Here is a 21220-nt window from a genome sequence, read left to right on the forward strand (position 1 = left end):
ATTGTACCCCTCACTTTCAAAAAGAAAAATAGGCCAACATTCATTTTACAGCAGGGTGTGGAAGCCATGGAATGACCTTCCACCTAAAACATTTCTAACAGATGACATAAACAGATTCAAAACAAAACTAGCAGAAACAAATTTTCAAAGTAAACCATTTTCAAATAATTTATAGTATTACTCGTCAGTGTTTGTTGTAGTCGTTATTTTCATTGATTTGTATGTGTGTATTATGTTGTCAGTATTGTCATAACTTCTATTTATTATGTTTATTGCCACAAGCTAGAAACCTTAATGTATTTGGTATTAATAAATAAATAAAGCGCTGCAGTCAGAGGATAATTTTAATTGTTAAATGTAGATGCTGTATTACCTTTAAAGATGGCAGACAAAAAATTAGGCCGTTTCCTTGTTGCCAAATAGAAATACTTCTCTTTCATCAGTTGACGGCATCCCTGGAAAAATGAGTAACTACTTCGGATTTACAGGAAATAATCAATATGTGTGAGTTGATGGACTTAATTTAACCTACTGCACGATTACATAAGGGTACAACTATACCTTTAGTGTACTAATATGTGGCAGAGTTCCTGGTGATGATAAATGTCCTGACAGTGCATTTCTTAGTAGGCCCATAAAATTGTCATTTTTTTGGGGGGGGGGGGGGGAAGGGTAAAGCTCAAAACACTCGGGAGTTATAATAATAACCAAATTGATGTATATTTTAGATCTGCAGCTATTCATTTACATCTTCACAATTCCTGTTTTGTAACAAGATGTGAGGGTCTGAGTTAGCCCATAGCCTACATAGCCTAATTTTGTTCAATTGCACAGCAGTATTTTGCCCAAGTAAAAGCCTAAAATTAGGATTCTTGAGAAGGAAACAACTAAAAAGGCAATTCTTACTGTAGGCCTATAGGCTATCCTAATAAGCAGAATAATTATAGCTAATGAACACATATAGACTACAGTTACAATGTACTTTACCCTCAAATCTCCTGGTAAAATTGGAGCTAGCAGTATTACTGGCTTTCATATAAAGTGAATATACCACTTGATGCCTTTTTTATGCTCTCTACAAATGTAATAATTGCTTCTACTGGAAATTCAGATTTAAGCACTTTTTGACCTCTTAAAAATGACCTATATATGAGTTCATTACAAATCTGTAATAGTGTAGAAACAAATTTGGGCTATATATTTGCACATCAGGGGGGTTGGGGGTAAAGCATAGAGTATATATTAAATAGGTAAACTAACCATTGCTGTATTTTTTTTATGTGTTTGTGCTGTTGCACTGCACAAACACATAAGGATTTGCTGTTGTAAATCCTGTAGAATTGCTTGTTAGTGATGCTGATGGTTGAATGTCTCAATGGCATCTCACTCAGTTTGCCATAACTTTGATGACCATTCCCCATCAATAGCTCTCAAAAGGCAGCAGTACTGGGGGTAGTGATCACTTTTTTGTCAGTGAATTCCACAAACTCACTATTCTGTTAATAAAGAAGTTATTGCATAGTCTTGTGGCAGCTCTCTTCTGACATAGTTTCCAACTGTACCCCCTAGTTCTGGCAGATTGGTCAAGTAGAAATGGCTTATTTAATAGAAAGTTAGAATTCAATAACTTGTGCATCCTAATCATATCACCTCTTTTATGTCTGTTGACATGAGTGGGGAGTTTCAGTTTCTTCAAACAAGATGAGTAGTTTAAGTATTTGCATCTGTCAATTGCTTTCACAGCCCATCTCTGGACTGATTCTAACTTCTGCTGGTCACCTTTGTTGAGGGGGCAAGCAGAACATGCCAAACTCCAAATTAAGCCTGACCAATGCCTTATATAGTTTAGTCATCACCATAGGTGACCCACTAGTGATTGTTCTTTCTATAATGCCAAGGATTTGGAGTGCTTTGACTATAGCTGTATACGTGTTTATAGTGAATTTTAATTCTTTATCAACTATGACCCCCAAGTATCTCTCCACTTCAGACAAGATGATAGTCTGTCTTTATCCATCCATCCCTAACATATGCTAAGGGTATTTCTCATTTTTTTTTTCAAATGGATTGCTTTACATTTATTAACATTGAATTAAAGCCTCCACAAAGTTGCCCTCTGGGAAAGTACACATAGCTCATTCTGCATAGAGGTTTTCTTATCAGGTGTATCAATAGATCCAATGAGTTTGGCATCATCTGCATAAAAACTTATTTAATTTTTGACTTTGGTTGATGTGTCATTTACGCTTTTTACGCAATTTTTTCAAGAGTTATGGAAAAACTAATTGTCAAGAGAATACAAAATTACTTTGAATCAAATCTTCTTTGGCATCCATCTCAACATGGTTTCCATAAAAAACGTTCTTGTAATGCACATCTTTTGGAAGTAATTACTGACTTCCATAGGATGGCAGATGAAGGTCTCAGGTTTGATTGCATTTATATAGATTTTTCTAAGGCGTTTGATAAAATTTCCATTCCGCTTTTACTTAGAAAGTGTGAGGTATATCACCTTGGTGCCAGAACGTTGAATTGGATTGGTGATTATCTAACAGGCAGGATGCAGAAAGGGATTGTAGGTGATGCTTTGTTCTCTGCTGAGATAGTTTTAACTGGCGTTCCACAAGGTAGTTGCCTTGGTCCAGCACTTTTCTGCCTTTTCATCAATGACTTGTCTCTTGTTGTCTACCATTCCACAATTAAAATGTTCGCAGATGATGTAAAGCTCTACCGCTCCTTGACAAATTCAGATGAAGCTTTGTAGCTTTAAAAAGACTTGGATGCAGTGCACAATTGGTGTATTGCAAACTCCATGTTTGTCAACGAAAATAAGTGTAGGGTTGTCCATTACTTCGGCAAAGTAGAACAAAGTTACCAATACCATCTTGCTGGAAATTCAATCTTACCTGTTGAAAATGTCCGTGACCTTGGTGTTCATTTTGATTCTAGTCTTAGGTTTGACAAGCATGTCTCTGATTTAACTCGTAAGGCAAACTATCAGCTATCATGTCTTAGACGGAATTTCCGTAAGTTTAATCTCCGTTCATTCATTGCCATTTATAAATCAACAGTTCGACCGATACTCAAATACAATTCGTCAGTATGGTATCCATTGAATAAAAATGACAGAGCAAGGGTTGAAAAAAATACAGCAAAGAGCAACTAAGCTTGTACCTGATTTGAAACATTTGCTGTATGAAAAAAAAACTGCCCAGGCTAGGATTGTCAAGTCTTCAATTCCGAGGGGATAGGGCAGACATAATTAACACATTCCGTATAATCAAAGGCATTGATCATATAAGTACATCACAGTTCTTCACATTTAATGACACTAACAGGACCTGTTATCACCCACATGAATTGTACCCCTCACTTTCAAAAAGAAAAATAGGCCAACATTCATTTTACAGCAGGGTGTGGAAGCCATGGAATGACCTTCCACCTAAAACATTTCTAACAGATGACATAAACAGATTCAAAACTAGCAGAAACAAATTTTCAAAGTAAACCATTTTCAAATAATTTATAGTATTACTCATCAGTGTTTGTTGTAGTCGTTATTTTCATTGATTTGTATGTGTGTATTATGTTGTCAGTATTGTCATAACTTCTATTTATTATGTTTATTGCCACAAGCTAGAAACCTTAATGTATTTGGTATTAATAAATAAATAAAGCGCTGCAGTCAGAGGATAATTTTAATTGTTAAATGTAGATGCTGTATTACCTTTAAAGATGGCAGACAAAAAATTAGGCCGTTTCCTTGTTGCCAAATAGAAATACTTCTCTTTCATCAGTTGACGGCATCCCTGGAAAAATGAGTAACTACTTCGGATTTACAGGAAATAATAAATATGTGTGAGTTGATGGACTTAATTTAACCTACTGCACGATTACATAAGGGTACAACTATACCTTTAGTGTACTAATATGTGGCAGAGTTCCTGGTGATGATAAATGTCCTGACAGTGCATTTTTTAGTAGGCCCATAAAATTGTCATTTTTTTTTGGGGGGGGGGAAGGGTAAAGCTCAAAACACTCGGGAGTTATAATAATAACCAAATTGATGTATATTTTAGATCTGCAGCTATTCATTTACATCTTCACAATTCCTGTTTTGTAACAAGATGTGAGGGTCTGAGTTAGCCCATAGCCTACATAGCCTAATTTTGTTCAATTGCACAGCAGTATTTTGCCCAAGTAAAAGCCTAAAATTAGGATTCTTGAGAAGGAAACAACTAAAAAGGCAATTCTTTCTGTAGGCTATCCTAATAAGCAGAATAATTATAGCTAATGAACACATATAGACTACAGTTACAATGTACTTTACCCTCAAATCTCCTGGTAAAATTGGAGCTAGCAGTATTACTGGCTTTCATATAAAGTGAATATACCACTTGATGCCTTTTTTATGCTCTTTACAAATGTAATAATTGCTTCTACTGGAAATTCAGATTTAAGCACTTTTTGACCTCTTAAAAATGACCTATATATGAGTTCATTACAAATCTGTAATAGTGTAGAAACAAATTTGGGCTATATATTTGCACATCAGGGGGGTTGGGGGTAAAGCATAGAGTATATATTAAATAGGTAAACTAACCATTGCTGTATTTTTTTTATGTGTTTGTGCTGTTGCACTGCACAAACACATAAGGATTTGCTGTTGTAAATCCTGTAGAATTGCTTGTTAGTGATGCTGATGGTTGAATGTCTCAATGGCATCTCACTCAGTTTGCCATAACTTTGATGACCATTCCCCATCAATAGCTCTCAAAAGGCAGCAGTACTGGGTGTAGTGATCACTTTTTTGTCAGTGAATTCCATAAACTCACTATTCTGTTAATAAAGAAGTTATTGCATAGTCTTGTGGCAGCTCTCTTCTGACATAGTTTCCAACTGTACCCCCTAGTTCTGGCAGATTGGTCAAGTAGAAATGGCTTATTTAATAGAAAGTTAGAATTCAATAACTTGTGTGTCCTAATCATATCACCTCTTTTATGTCTGTTGACACGAGTAGGGAGTTTCAGTTTCTTCAAACAAGATGAGTAGTTTAAGTATTTGCATCTGTCAATTGCTTTCACAGCCCATCTCTGGACTGATTCTAACTTCTGCTGGTCACCTTTGTTGAGGGGGCAAGCAGAACATGCCAAACTCCAAATTAAGCCTGACCAATGCCTTATATAGTTTAGTCATCACCATAGGTGACCCACTAGTGATTGTTCTTTCTATAATGCCAAGGATTTGGAGTGCTTTGACTATAGCTGTATACGTGTTTATAGTGAATTTTAATTCTTTATCAACTATGACCCCCAAGTATCTCTCCACTTCAGACAAGATGATAGTCTGTCTTTATCCATCCATCCCTAACATATGCTAAGGGTATTTCTCATTTTTTTTTCAAATGGATTGCTTTACATTTATTAACATTGAATTAAAGCCTCCACAAAGTTGCCCTCTGGGAAAGTACACATAGCTCATTCTGCATAGAGGTTCTCTTATCAGGTGTATCAATAGATCCAATGAGTTTTGCATCATCTGCATAAAAACTTATTTAATTTTTGACTTTGGTTGATGTGTCATTAATATAAATATTAAATAGTGTTGGTCCCAAGATGGTTCCCTGGCACACTCCATTTAATATTTTCACCTCTTCTGAAAAGAATACCTGTTCATTTTTTCCAAATATTTCCACCCTTTGCTTTCTCCTAGAAAGAAACTAACACACCCATTCTTTGACTTTATTGTGTATTCCAATTGCAATAAATTGCTCCTTAGTTGATGATGACATACTTTATTGAAGGCTTTTGCAAAATCCAATAGAATCAAGTTGACAGGGATTGCTTGATCTAGATGCTCAGTAATATGATCATATGCATCAATCAAATTAATCTCAACTAAGCATCCATGTCTGAAGCCATGCTGATTATCACTGAGCAGCTTATTGATGGTCAGCTATCTAACAATGTGAGTATTCACATTTCCTTCTAAGATTTTAGCAGCTACAGATGTAAGACTAATGGGTTGATAATTGGGAATGCTGTTGCAGCTGTACAGGTGTAATGTTAGCATTCCGCCAATCTTGAGGAATCGGCTTAGCATCAAGAGACTTCTGAAACATGTTTGTAAGGGGAAGTGCTACTTCCACATGAGCTTCTTTCAATACTCATGAGTGAACTTCATCAGTGCCAGCAGATTTGTTAGGATTAAGTAGCATTAGTTGACTCTCCACATCAAATGCAACCACTGCTATCTTTTACATTGGTTCCTCAATAGAATATTCTGGTGCTTCTAGTAAGGGCATAGAGATGTGAACACTAACTTCAATAGACTGCTCAACTCAGCTGCTAAATCTTTTGGGGTACTAACTGTATTGGCATTCATTAGTAGTTCTGTAACTGAGTGTCTCCCTGGTTTTGGAGCTGAAGCATACTGCCTAAATCTCTTAGGGTTAGACTTTGAATCAAATGCAAATCCCTCTTCATAATCCCTCAGTTTTCTCATGAGATACCTAACTTTATTTCTGGTTTGTTTAAATTTTTCATAGTTCTCATGGGAGGGATTACTTTTGTATTTGCCCCAATACTTTTCTTTTTATGCACAGCTTGCTTGACATCAGAAGTGGAATTTGGGCTTTCTTTCTTAGGAAATTGCTGTATGTTTTTCTGTTGCTTTAATTAAAACCCTTTTCATTTCAAGCCTAGCATCTTCCATACTACTAACATCAATATCATATTCATATTGATTTTAATCAATATTAACATCATATTCATTTTTTTCTACAATTACCATATCATATTTGTAATGTGATATGGCTTACAATTCTACTCAAATAACACAATTTATATTTCCAAAACTATAAGGCGTTTTAGTTGACTCTTTAGATAGATGTTCAGTCTATTTTTGAATAAAATAAAGTTGTCATCAAACTATGGCTAATTAGAGATAAAGCCAAGACATAGTCTGAGTGAGAGACAAAGCTGGCATAAGCCTTTTTCAGAATTGTATAAAAATGATCTCATTTGAATTGTTGATCATAGGGCAGAACTAAGCTAGTAAGTCATGTTTTTAGAAAATCTCTTTTTCAAAGAAACTGAAAATTAAAGAATTATGTAGAATTCAAATAGGTGTTGCATACTATATTAGAAACTGACCATGTGTAGCAGTGTGTACTCTAAACAACAGATTAATGGTTCCTTGATTGTACCTGTTGGTGGTCACTATTACCAAGTGGACTTGAATTGCATGTATCATTGTACTCTTCTAGTTGAAAGGTGTGCCACTGGGTTATAAACACAGTCATAACCCGTCTTTACAGAGCCAAACAGATTGAGAATTAGACCTTATTTTACCCCAAAGTGTGAATTTGGGTAATAAATAGGTCTCCAAATTGACCAAAAACAAGGTAACTTAAATTGTAGATCTAAGGAATTCCCCTTGTGAAGCTCTTGAGTTGAAGTTGTATTCTATGTTATTTAATGACCAGCTGCAGTTGGGTGATCAGTAGCTTCCATGTTGAGTTTACACTCAAGAGGACCACTCAGCATCCAGTCTTGATTTGAAAATGTCAACAGATTCTGCAATAGGTGTGTGTTCAGAAAGTTTATTCTGTTAGATTTTGTCTGAAATTACCATTTTTACATATAAGAAATACTTTTTGCTCAAAGAAAAGCTGTCAAAACACAAGTTGTGCTGCTAAAGTGTTAAGAGCTTTTGGAATTCTGTTGAGTTTTACTACTAGCAGTTTTGGAACTTATTCCATACCTGGTTGTGGATAGGGTGAAAAGTTTATATTTAAGTTGGAGTTTAAGAGGTTTGCTTTTTTGCTTGTATCTGGATATTTTTTTTTACCATTTTCTCTCATTAGGTCTAGAATATATTGTCTGGGTGGATTAACTATTGAAACATGGTTTGAAAACATCTTTGGGTTTAGTTTCTAATCAACTATAATAACATCTTCATTGTCAATCATAACCATCCCAGTCCAATATCTTACTATGTTTTTGTGTTTCCTTAAACCTGTCATGGTGGTTATCACATTTAAATTTTGTGTTTTTATCTCCTGTGTGGAGCCTGTGGGATGTTCAAGTACTTTATTGCCTTTCCCCAGCAGTTTGAAGATTAATATTGAGCTGGTACCAATGCTGTCCATTATTTCTCTCTCCTCAAGCTATCTCCAAAAGAAAACAAAAATAGCTTGGTTCACTTATTCTATGGCTGGCAAAAAAGACAATGTTTGCAATACTGTGCAAACATGTAATGGAAATGTGTAATGGAAACAATAAACAAAAACATGGTATTTCTCAAGGGAATTAAACAGTTAAATCTATTAACTTCAAAATCCATATATATATATATATATATATATATATATATATATATATATATATATATATATATATATATTTGATGAACAGTTGAATACTAAACTGGAGAGTCCAAAGTTTGATAATGTGGTAGGTGGATGTAAGCATTTTTGGAAAATAGTTTGTGAAGTTGCTGGTGTTGTTTTAAGGAATATTAGTGAAGTTGGTTTGTTTAATAGAGAGAAGGAGGGGATTTGACTAGAATTATATGTGTGATACAATCAAGACTAGAAAAATACAGAGAAAGTATTAGAAAATAAATTAAAGAAATGTGAAGTGGAGGCTATGGGTGAAATTGCCTGAGTCCTGAAAAATTGAGAGGGAATGGTCAATCTGGGCTAGTCAGATGAACAGGGTACAAATAGGGATAAGGAAAAATGTTGAAGAGAGATGAACCGAATATTTTGAGAATTTGCTAAACTATGATAGAATTATAGGAAAAAGTTTTTAGACATAGATAAGGTGCCAGATATATAAAATTCAGCAAGTTTTATGTACCCATCCAAAGCTACAACCCTGAGAAAATTTGGATAGAATTTGTTTTTTAAGACTGGGAAAGCCAAAGCATCTTAATAAAAGTCACACCATTGGATTTGTCATATCAGAAAATCATAATGTGAGGGTTTCTAGCTCCCATCTGCCAAAACCTTAATTTTTGCAAGAAGTAAGATCATGAATGAGTGTTTATTAGTTCTGTTTTTTTTTTTTGTGCAAGGGTGATTATATTGAACCAATGGTCATATAAGATTGGAGAGGTCTTGTTCAAATGGATATAACAGTTCTACTTCTCTATTTTGTGACCAAAACAATTGGAGGGTACTAAATTCCCCCTCCCTCCCTGGCTCCTTTTTCCTAAAGTCATCAAATCAATAATTTGAGATAACCACTTTGATCAGCATAGTTGAAAGGTTAAGTAAGCATGCCTCTGGAGATGTCATGGCCCTGAAAGACCCTGGGGAAAGGGCTGTAAGTTTAGAATTTATCCTTTGTTTACATATAGTATTTATCATTGTGAAGTAAAGACATTTTTGGGAAAGGATGAATTTTCTATGGGGGAAATTTTCTGCAGGAGGATTTTCCAACAGAAGAATTTACCATGGGCAGGGAAGTTTCCAGGGATTAACTTTTTTAGGGAAACTATGTATGGGGGAATTTACCAGAATTCTCATGCATAATTCATTTTGTTTGACCTACTTTCTCTGCCAATTCAACATTTGAAGATATTTGCCATGGGGAGAGGGGTGATTTTCCACAGGAGAGATTCTCCATGGGGATATTTCATGCAGGAGAAAACTTCCATTGAGACATTAGGAGGGGAGAATTCTCAGGAAAAATTTTTGGCAGAGGGAGGATTTCTGGCATGATTTGAATATAAAAAAAGAAGTTTTTTTTTCAACAAAATAGACTAAAATAATTATCTGTGTGGAGTTGTCTGCAAGAAGTTTTTTTTTTATTGGAAATTTATAGGAGGGATAGAATTGTCTGGAGAAATGAGATCTTATGCTTTCCAAGGAGGAATTTTCTTGGGGGGGGGGGGTTGTCCACAGAAAAAAGGTATTTTTCCAGCATTATAAAGACAGTCAGAAAAAAATAAAAAAAATAAACTAACTTCAACTAAAAGCAATGAGCAGCAATAAAACAATAAGAAATTATCCTGTATATGAGAGTGTATCCTCCTCCTCAATACCTTGCTCTTTATGCTAATTTTAACGTCCCAATTATTTTAAAGCAACTCCTGAAATGCAAGAGCCATTTAATTTGAGTCAGGAGATTTTGAAATACACAAAGGAACTTTGGTGTGAAGAACAAGATATTGAGGGGTTTTTCCTTATATACAGGAAAATTTATGCTCTTTTAATGTTGCTCCTTGCTTTTAGTTAATTTTTTTTTTCTTTAATCACTGAAAGACTGATCAAATTCTCAGGGGAAAGTATTGACATGTTGCTGATTTGAACATCCAAAAATAGCCAGAAGCTTATTTTGCTTTATCCTTAGCCCAAGTAATTCCAATCTTTTGTAATGTAATTGGTTTTTGTAATGCTCATTCATGGAATTGGAGTCTGTATTTTATTCAGTTATTGAATTTTGTCAAATCCTGAAGTTAATCTGAGCAAAAATTAATCAGAAATATCAAATATCAAAAGTAAAAATATAGATATGTTGTTGAATCAAAATATCAACCAACTCTAGTAATTCTAGAAGCATGAGCCTGGTTTCTTTAGGAAGCTAGTTACTTTGTGTGATGCTACTTTTGGACTTGGAGATGCTGTAGGTGAAATTTTGAGAGAACACATTGACCAAGTTTTCACTCTTAGATTAACAATTGAGAAATGCCTGGGTCATCATACCCCTTTAGTCCTCTGTCCAAGCTTTAGCAAAGATCCCATTATTATCATTTGTAAAAAACCTGTCTTCAGACAAAAAGAAAATGAGAGAACTACAAAGAAAACAAGTTAAGCAACAGCTATAATAGGACATGTTATGCAAAGACTATTGATGAGTCCTGAATTGTATGTCCAAATTGGTATCTCAGTAGGTATTTTGCAAAACAGAAAAAAATTGGAGTGTAGTTTCAATTTGTCAGCATTAGTAAGAATCTTCCAAAAGGGTGCAATGTGGGGGAGAGCAACAGTGTAAGTACATCCCTGGTATGGTATGCCAGTTAAATACAATGCAGTGAATAGTGCTGTTTACAAGAATAACTGTTGTAGTTAAGGTATAAAATGAGGCTAGTACTAGGTTTTAAGCTGTTAAGTGGGGTTGCATCCTACCCCATTTATTTGGATCATTTTGAGGGACTTTGTCCTAAGCAGCACTGTAAAGGCAATGGGGAAAATGGAATCGAATGGGGAAGTAAAACTCTCCTAGACTTAGATTATGCTGATGATTTAAGCATCCTAGATGAAAATGTTTCATCCTAGATGAAAGATGCAAGATGAAAGAAATTTTAGATGTTTTTCAAGGTTTGGGTGCAAGAATAGGTTCAAAAGTTAATGTTAAGAAGACAAAGATATTAAAAGTAGAAATAACTGAAAATGAAAGTGATGTTGCATAGCAAAAAGATCGATCAAGTAGACAGCTTCAGTTACCTAGGTAGTAGTATTAGTAAAGATGGTGTCTACAGTGAACATTCTAAAAGTAGAATAGCCAAGGCACAGGATGTTTTTTTCACAGTTTGAAAAAAGGTTGAAAGAATAGGAACCAAAGTCTCTAAATCAAGATCAGGATATTGCAAGCTACCGCAATGACAGTTATCAATTATGGTTGTGAGACATGTGCACTCCATAAAAACAGAGGAGGGATTTTCCAGAGAAATTGCCTATGAACTGTTTTGGGTACCCAACTGAATCTTAAACAGTTGGCTATATGAAAAATTTGGTTCAATCCAGCTTTCTAGGACTATAATGAGAGAAACGATGAGATGGCTAAGACATGGTCTTTGGTTGAAGGATAATGCCAAAGATTATCCTTGTAGATCAACCGTTTTGGGTCGAATGAAAAGAAGATCATCTGCAAATGGGGTGGGAGGGTGATGTAAGTGAAGGTACAAGGGAAAAGAACTTCCTAGGAGGCTGTAAAGAGAAAGCCTTTGAATACTTATGACAAGAGGAGGATTGTTCATAGCTGTGATGGCTTCAGTCAGCTTGATGCTGCAGAGTTTTTAGTAGTAGTAGTAGTTTTAACTATTTGTTTGGATTAGCAATGCTTCTTGACTACTAAGGTCCTTGTATTGGCCCTGGAGTGTGTTGCTACTGCCAAGTTCAAGCTCTGGGTCCTATTGTAACAAGCAAAGGTCAAATCCACTTTACCACCAAAGGACTAGTTTATAAATTTATACTGTATTACATTCTTTGAATTTACCCCCCCCCCCAAGGACAAAAAATCTGTTATTATTTTAAATTGTACTTGCTACCAATAGGATGAATCATATGTCCACCAGCTTCAATGATGATAGATAGTCCTGTGTGGGGTCCCAAGCAGTGGTCCATGGTTTATTGAGGCACTTCCTATGTACTGATTAATTGAACACATCCATGCTGGTAGATGTCACTGTTTTTCACTGAGGAAGTTCATTGACTATCTGAAAAGAATTTGTTCCTTAGTCTGGTGTTTGCTCATTTCTGGAAAAGCTTATGAGGGTGACCACAAGTTGTCTTTGAATTGTCTGGTTGGAAAAGGGCAGGAATGGTATCCTCAGCGTTTAGAAGCTTGTATTCTGTTATCACATCACCTTGTTTGTGTCCATGTGTTAGAAATGGTATTCATTGGTGTTTTGGTACAGCCAAAGGCTGAAGGGGCTCCTAATGTGTTTTTAAATAATCAGAATCACATAGTTTTCAACTGCTTGGATATGATCATTGAATTAAATAATTGAACTTGAAATTCATTTAGCCTTTATATAGGGAAGCCTATAAATGGGATTAATAAATCTTGCACAAGGTGCTCTTTGCAACCCTGTCCTTAGGTTAGTCAATCTCTTTCATTTCATCAAAACAGACTAATCAGATGATATGTATATTTTGCCAGGCTACATTGCTTTATATGACCAAAAGAGGGCAAAATTGTCAAAGGCAAAGATGTTCATAGACACTCGGAGTACAAAAAAGAGGGACAGAGGTCTTTTACAAGTGTTGCAGGCATATTAAAATTGCAGTAAAATATCTCCAAGGCTGGTCAGTACAGTCTCTAAGGAATTTTGAAAACCTAGACAATGAAATGTCACCTATTTGCATGTACAGAGTAATGTCTGTCCAATGGTAAATAACTTGGGATTGGCTATGACTGGTACAATAATGTTCCCAATCTCTCAAAACCAGAAAACATAATTTAATAGATTGGTCTTCAGTATTGAGGGAGGGGGCTAAGAATGCAACTTTTTGGCTTCTATATAAAGTGTATCTACCCAATGGTGGCAGCTGGGCATCAGCCATGACTGGCACAAAAAGAAATATCCAATATATAATAATAGAAAAAATATCAACTAAGCTTCAAATTTTTCGTCTTTGAGGAGGTAGATGGATTTGAGAGGAGGTAGATTTTCTTTTTATTATCTAAATTTTGATATTTTTTTCAACTGGAAAGGAGTTGTAGTCCAGGAAATTATAAGCACCCAAAATTCAATTGAGACAATCACAAAGAGTTTCTTGAGGTGTGGATTTGGACCCTTGCATTGTTGCTGTAGTTGATTATTGTGTAGTTGATTGTTGCTGTAGAATTACATTCTGGTCTTTAGAAGACAAACCAGGCTTTAACCCTGCTCCTCTTTGTGGTCTTTTCTGCTGGTTTTAAGTTGGTCATGGTTATGGGAAATTATAAGCACCCAGAATTCAATTGAGAGGATCACAAAGATCTCTTGAGATGTGGATTTGGACCCTTGCATTGTTGCTGTGGTTGATCTGGTAAATTTCATGAGACTCAAGATCTAGTTAAAGTCTTGAGGTATGGATCACACTAGCTGTTTGAAAATTCATTCCATAATCTAAATGACTTACCTAAATGGCATAACCCTGCTTTAAATATATTTTGTGTGAAGTAAAGCACAAATTACATTCTAGTCCTTAGAAGGCAAACGCGGCTTTAACCCTGTTCCTCTTTGAGGTCTTTTCTGCTCGTTTTAAGTTGGTCATGGCTATGGGAAATTATAAGCACCGAAAATTCAATTGAGAGGATCACAAAAGTTTCTTGAGATGTGGATTTGGACCCTTGCATTGTTGCTGTAGTTGATCTGTTAGATTTCACGAGACTCAAGATATAGTCAAAGTATTGTGGTGTGGATTACACTTACTGTTTGAAAATTTATTCCATAGTCTAAATGACATCTAAATGGCATAACCCTGCTTTAAATATATTTTGTGTGAAGTAAAGCGCAAATTACATTCTGGTCTTTAGAAGGCAAACGTGGCTTTAACCCTGCTCCTCTTTGTGGTCTTTTCTGCTCGTTTTAAGTTGGTCATGGTTATAGGAAATTATAAGCACTCAATATTCCATTGACAGGATCACAAAGATCTCTTGAGATGTGGATTTGAGCCCTTGTATTGTTGCTGTAGTTAATCAGTTAGATTTAATGAGGCTCAAGATCTAGTCGAAGTCTTGTAGTGTGGATTACACTTGCTGTTTGAAAATCTATTCCATAATCTAAATGGTATAACCCTGCTTGAAATATATTTGTGTGAAGTAAAAAGCTCAAATTACATTCTGGTCTTTAGAAGGTAAACGGGGCTTTAACCCTGCTCTTCTTTGTGGTCTTAGCTGCTCGTTTTAGGTTGGTCATGGTTAGGGGAAATTATAGGTACCCACAATTAAATTGAGAGGATCACAAAGGTTTTCTTGAGTCATGGATTTGGACCATTGCATTGTTGCTGTAGTTGATATGGTAAATTTTATGAGACTCAAGATCTAGTTGAAGTCCTAAGTATTGATGCTCTAAGCCTTTTTAGATTATACGTTTATTTATTTCTGCATAAATATTACCTAGAGTAAACAGTTTTTCTTCCTACAAGATTTACATTTCATAGCCATATTACCTATCCACAGTTAGCTTTATAGAGAAAATGCTAATTTCTTGTTAATTTTAGTGCTCAAAGTACAGCATATCCAACAGCAGCAACTAATTATGTAGCTGCTACCGCTTATGCTGCTGCAGCAGCACAGCCCAGACCTGGATATGATCCTTCTAGTTTCACATCAACTGGATATGGAAATACTTCTGGATTTCCAAACGCATATGGAGGTATTTATTTTGGAATTTTGATGAGAGTGAATTGTTAATCTGTTAAATTTGAATTTAAATAGAATAGAATAAAATAGAATATATTTATTCACTACAATAGCCGGAGCTAGCATTAGCATGTCATGACAAAAATAATTTATACCTTCAAAAACACTCACAGGAAAATTTAAACAAACATTATATTAATCAAACACATATTCATCAAACATTAACTATTAGTCGCGTCAATATTATCAAAATGACGGGTAAAATATGGAACAAATGATTTACGATATCTCTCAGTACTATAGGCTGAGCAAGTCAGTAACTGTGGACAATTCTTTTTTATTTGTCGGAGTCTAGTAACTGGTCCTTCAGTTGGGGGGGGGGGGCTCTCAAGGCTGGGTAGTAGACGACAATGAGTTTGGGAATTCAAACAATTTAGTCCAAATCTATATGTCAAGCCATGTCTACGACTATCAAGCGAGTCCAAATTGAGTTGTTTCAGTGTATCCTCGTAAGTTGAATAGTTTTGTCCAAGTATAATTTTTACAGCTCTTTTTTTGTATCGTCTCAAGTTTATCTGTTTGAACTCTTGTCAATCCCGGATGCCAAGCAGGGCATGCATACTCAAGAGAAGGTCTTAAATATACTATTGTCTTAAAATATCAAGTGCTATTTAACATCTTAATGTATGTCCGGTATTTTTACAAAGAAAATAAATCAAGATAGCCAAGAAAATGATGAAAAGAAATAACAATAAAGATATTATAAAAAAAAAGTCCTGTTTGAATTTTAGGAGATAACATATGTTTATTCTTGTATTGCCGGCAAGTATTTGTTTTTTCTTTTACGCGCAAGAGTTTTCTTGTTTTCGAAGTGCTGCCAATGGTTTGAAGGCTACACTGAAGCACTTATGTACCTGACTCCTTTCTTTCTATAAAAACTACAAGTATATCCTACTGTGACGCTTTGCCTAATTTTAGTTATAACTGCCTCAATCAATTTCCTTCCATCAGGCAATTAAAAAGACAAAAATAAAGACCTGTTCGTATTTTGAAATGCTTTGGCCCTAAAGTCATTGATTTTTGCTGATTCAACTCCAAACCCATCTATGACTTGTCGTTAAAAATTATTCAGCTGTCATTTGTTTCCCAGTTAGACAATAGAAAATGAATAAAAAAACTTCTTCCCCCATCTCCCCAGAAAAAAAAAACTGATTTTCTAAAAATACACGCGAGGAAAAGATTCTATCAGACAGAAAAACTAAGTCTGTTTTTGTCAGTAACTTGGCCATAATGTTATGGAAAATTAATGGAGAAAAACAATGTTACCTGGAAAACAGTAAAAACATCAAGCTAATATGAGGCAGCATCTTTGCATATATTACCTGAAAGTTCATTTGGATCACTCTTCTGGTTTAAAATCCTTTTTTGTTTATTCAGACCTTGTCTGACTGTCTTAAATTACACAAAAAAAAATGCTGTCAGACACAAAAAAACTAAGCCTGATTTTGTCAGTAACTTGGCCATAGGGGGTGTTACCTGGAAAACAGTAAAAACATCAAGTTAATATGAGGCAGCATCTTTGCATATATTACCTGAAAGTTCATTTGGATCACTCTTTTGGTTTAGAATCTTTTTTGTTTATTCAGACTTTGTCTGACTGTCTTAAATTACACAAAAAAAAAAATGCTGTCAGACATTGAGAACAAAACTTGGTCTATTTGATGCCGGTTATCTGTAACTTGGTCATGAGATCTGAATATTTAAAAATTTGTAAAAGCAATAGAAAATATCCAGCTATCTTACCTTTAATACATGGCAGCATCTTTCCATAAGATGCTGCCAGCAAGTGGTCCAGGAAGTTCCTCTGGGCCTCCCCTGGTTTGAATCTTTTCTAGCTATTTGAGACTAAGACTGCTGTGCTGTACAATCTTGCTGAGCATGTGTAATGAAACAAAAATGAAACATCGGCCATCAAGCTGTATTTGAATAGAAGCAAAATGAACACTAATTGAAGATTAATTACTAATGTTATGGTATACTACATAACAAATAATGGTGCTTGTTAATTATTCATAACTCACTCAAAGTACTTGGACAGTGTGAAGTTAGAAAGCAATTCTTACTTCACAATATGCAGAATAATTGCAGCTAACACATTTTGTATGCACACATTTTGTGTGTGGGCAACCAGTTTTCTCAGATCTTACTTTCAGATCAAGAATTTGGGTGTGTTAAACTGGTTTCCTAGCCACAAAAACAAATGACGGGTGACAGAATGTATTTAACTTATATAATTTGGGCTATGTATTTGCATAATGTTCTGTATAATTAGCAAGTACTCATGTAATATTTTACGTAATATAATTTTGTTTTGTATTACGTTTATTATATGATGATTTTCATTTGCATGATTCATAAGGCTCATTTTTTTATAAGTTATAGCACAGACTAATATTATTGTGTAAATATTGTGAATTAATAATATTGTTCAATAATAGATAATAATTTCAATAATTCCATAAATTACTAGTGAATAGACAATAAATTTAATAAATAGACAATGAATTCGATAAATAAACAATATTTCAATAAATTGAAATATTGTTCAATAATAGATATTTGTATCGATAGATAGATATTATAATAGATTATATAATAATAATAGAAAAGTTGAGCAAGTTTTGCCTCTTGGTCTGGCTAATTATTTTATTTTCTCATAGGTGTGACTTCAATAACTCCATCATATGACTACAGTGCATATGCACGAGCTGCAGCCAATACAGCTGTTGGAACTGCTGTAACAGCTGCAAGTAACACTAGTGCATATGATAACGCCATCAAAACTCATTATGGATCGTATAATACAATACAGTCAAAAAGTCAGTCATATTCAACACCTTCTGTGACCTACTCAACTAGTTATTCGTCAACTACTGTATCAGCAAACCCAAGTGCAACATATACATCTCAGACTGCTCAAGCTGCAGCTACTCCTAAGCCTTACAGTGGCTATGAGGCTGCACTTTATAATGCTGCAACTTCTCTTCTTGCTCAAAAGAGCCAAGAAGTTAAGAAAACGGGGGCTCCTATCACTACTGGATGGACTACTGCTAAGAAACCTTACCAAGGACATCAGAAACCATACCAAGATCGATCTCAGTTGCAAAAACTAGGGTATACTACTCCAAGGCCACCACCAAAGCCACAGCAGTTGATGTACTGTGATGTTTGCAAAATTAGCTGTGCTGGGCCCCAAGTGAGTGTTTTTTCAATGAATCCTAGTTGTTCAGTATTTGTCTGCAAATAAATGTACTCTTCGAAAGCAACTCCGAGCCATGTTGTTGCCATTGAGTTATTTCTTTTTAATGTTTCTCTTGTATTTTTTTCCTTCAAAATTATGAAGATTTTAGGACAGTCTCACATTTTCATCAGTGTTGTCACTTCGAACCATGAAATTAGATAAGCGAAACGAATTAGTTTAGTTTAACAATATTTTTTTTCATATAAATTCATATCCTGTTGGTTCCCAAGGACAACTTCACCTCTAAAAGACGGCAGCACCAAGTTTTTTTTTTTAATTTGGCAGTAAATTTTTTTTGCGTGTATTGTTAAGTTCCCTTCTAGTCCATTCAGATTTCTGTTTAACCGTCCTTGGCCTTTTAAATTACCATTAAACCTATATTAAAATGTCAGTTTCTTGTGTATCAGTTTTTCTACTTTTTGGCATATTGAACAGTTGATGGTTGCAAACTATAAGTAAGGAGACGATTTTATGTTGATTCTAAATATATAAATTCATTGAGTTTAATATTACCCATCACAAGCTATGAGTTTGAAAAACTGCTTGATTTTCGAGGGGAGCATCCCCCAAAAGTCAGGTTATCTTAATTAAAACCACATCATCAAATTCAGCATATCAGAAAACCCCACTATAGAGGTTTCAAACTCCTATCTACAAAAATGAAATCTTAGAAATTTGTAGTTTCTTTGCCAGAAGAAAGATCATGGGTACCTGCTCTATTAGTTCTCCCCAGGGGTGATCGTTTTGAACTGGTGGTCCATCAAGATCAGGAGAGGGTTCATTCAAGGGGAAATCAAAAGTTCTAAGTGCCCTTTTTAAGTAAACAAAAGGATGGACAGGCAACTAGTCCCCCCACCTCCACGGCCCTCCTTTTATCAAAGACGTCTGGTCAAAATTTTGAGATAGCAGTTTGGTTCAGCATTATTAAAAGGTTGAATAACAACGCCTTTGGGAAGGACATGGCCCTCCATAGTTCCTGGGGAAAGGGCTGTAAGTTACGCAACTGGACTACTGTTCACAGATAGGGTTTTTATTTTAAAATATATGATTTTTTGGGGGGGGGGATCAATTGAATTATCTAGGAGGGAATTTTTCAAGATAATTTTACACAGGGAAAAAATTTCGAGAGTTTTTCATGGTATTGTTGAATTTCGCAGAGGAAATTTTCAATGCAGGGGGGGGGGGATATCTAGGTATGATTTGAAAGACTATCTGAGAAAAACAAGTTCTTTCAATCGAAAGGAAGGAGCAACATTAAAAGAAAACGAAAATATATTCTACCATACATGAGGGAGGTTGCCTGCTCAATCCCTCTTTCATTACGCTAAAGTGTTTTAGTGTTTTAAAAACGCTTCTTATCCCAATTCATGGCCCCTGTGTTTCAGTAGTTGCTCAAATAATTTTGACGCAAAGTGAAACTTCAACTTAAAGAGCGATGAGGCAGCCCCCTCAGGTACGAAATAATTTATTTTTGTTTTATTTTTCAATATAGCTCCCTGTTATCAGTGGAAAAACCTTCTTTTTTTATTAAATCCTCATAATTTAATTATAAAATGAAGGATACTTTCCAAGTTAGCTCATTGTCGGCAAAAAACATTATGGTGAGTGGTGTGAGGTTGAGTACTAAAAACAGTGAAAAAATCCCAATTGTTTTATAGCTCAAAAGGTCTTCAAATACTAATTTTAGATTTGGGGGTTAATATTTTTTTTTTCTGCAATGTTGTACTTATTATAAACATAAATGAAAAAGGCCTGATATGAGGCTGACTTAAAATATTCTATTTTTTTTTTCTTTAGACTTATAAAGAGCACTTGGATGGACAGAAGCACAAGAAGAAAGAGGCATTAGCAAAAGCTGGCCAAACTGCTATTGCTGTACCCAAAAATGCGGCAGCTCTTCGTTGTGAGCTCTGCGATGTTGCCTGTACTGGATCAGATGCGTATGCTGCCCACATTCGAGGGGCTAAACATCAAAAGGTTGTTAAACTTCATACAAGACTTGGTAAGCCCATACCCTCTGATGAACCACAGTTGATTACAAGCAGTGGTGCAATTGTACCATCATCTGCTGTAGCAGCCACCACTGGCAATGTTTCAACTACGACAACGACGGCTGCTCCAACATCAACTACTTCTTCAACTGGTGCAGTTAGAGCCGCTCCACCCAAAATAAGTTTTGTTGGTAAGTTTCCTCTTAGTATACTTTATTCTGCTTCCATAACCATTGCCATTATTTTTTTTATTACCGTCCCTAAGGCTAATGGGTTGACGTGGCAAATAGATCTTATTGAGGTGAGATAGTTGAGAACCTCGGGATGGTACAGGGTAAAGGGTAACAAAAGAGTCTGACAACCATAGTAAGTTCAGAAAGGACTGTAATGTTAGCCTCCTCTATATATTTCAGCCTTTTTAGTGGCTATATTTGTTATATCCTATTTGAGTGTGAAGTTAATAACACGTAACTATGATCATTCATATTTGTAAAGAAGTTTTTTAAAAAAATCCACGGAATGTAAAATTCATGGTAAGAAATCAAATATTTATATATATTCTTTTCTGTTAAATACAAGATTTCTTGGCTTGTGCTCTAATTAAAACTTGACGAGTGAATCGTTTGAAAGTTATAGACATAAATCGGAGCTTCCTTAATTTAAGCAATAGTGTAATGCCTGGGCAATTGTTCGTTGTTGAAAATCAAAGATAAAATTATATTTAACGGAAGGGTGATGAATTATATTACCATCTCTTTGTGTGCTTGAAGCTGATAAAATACAAAATAAATAAAAAGAAAATAAGTACTGAAGAGTAGATATCTGTTTAATTAATTTTAGTTTGT

General features: G+C 35.1%; 1 protein-coding gene across 3 annotated transcripts in view; it reads left to right on the plus strand.

Annotated features, from left to right (window-relative positions):
- Window positions 1-414: 414 nt before the first annotated feature.
- Window positions 415-21220, plus strand: part of LOC136030564 (zinc finger RNA-binding protein-like) — a 64580-nt gene continuing 43774 nt past the window's right edge. For 2 of the 3 annotated variants that reach the window (XM_065709626.1, XM_065709628.1), the window contains exons 1-4: window positions 415-504; window positions 14942-15096; window positions 17804-18339; window positions 20182-20566. In XM_065709626.1, coding sequence (XP_065565698.1) covers window positions 464-504; window positions 14942-15096; window positions 17804-18339; window positions 20182-20566 — 1117 coding nt within the window. In that variant the 5' untranslated portion in view covers window positions 415-463. Of the gene's footprint in view, window positions 505-3802; window positions 3859-14941; window positions 15097-17803; window positions 18340-20181; window positions 20567-21220 lie in introns of those variants that run through there. The other variant, XM_065709627.1, reaches the window with a different exon arrangement.

The sequence above is a fragment of the Artemia franciscana genome, chromosome 8 (genome assembly GCF_032884065.1).
Source record: "Artemia franciscana chromosome 8, ASM3288406v1, whole genome shotgun sequence".
Lineage (NCBI taxonomy): Eukaryota > Metazoa > Arthropoda > Branchiopoda > Anostraca > Artemiidae > Artemia > Artemia franciscana.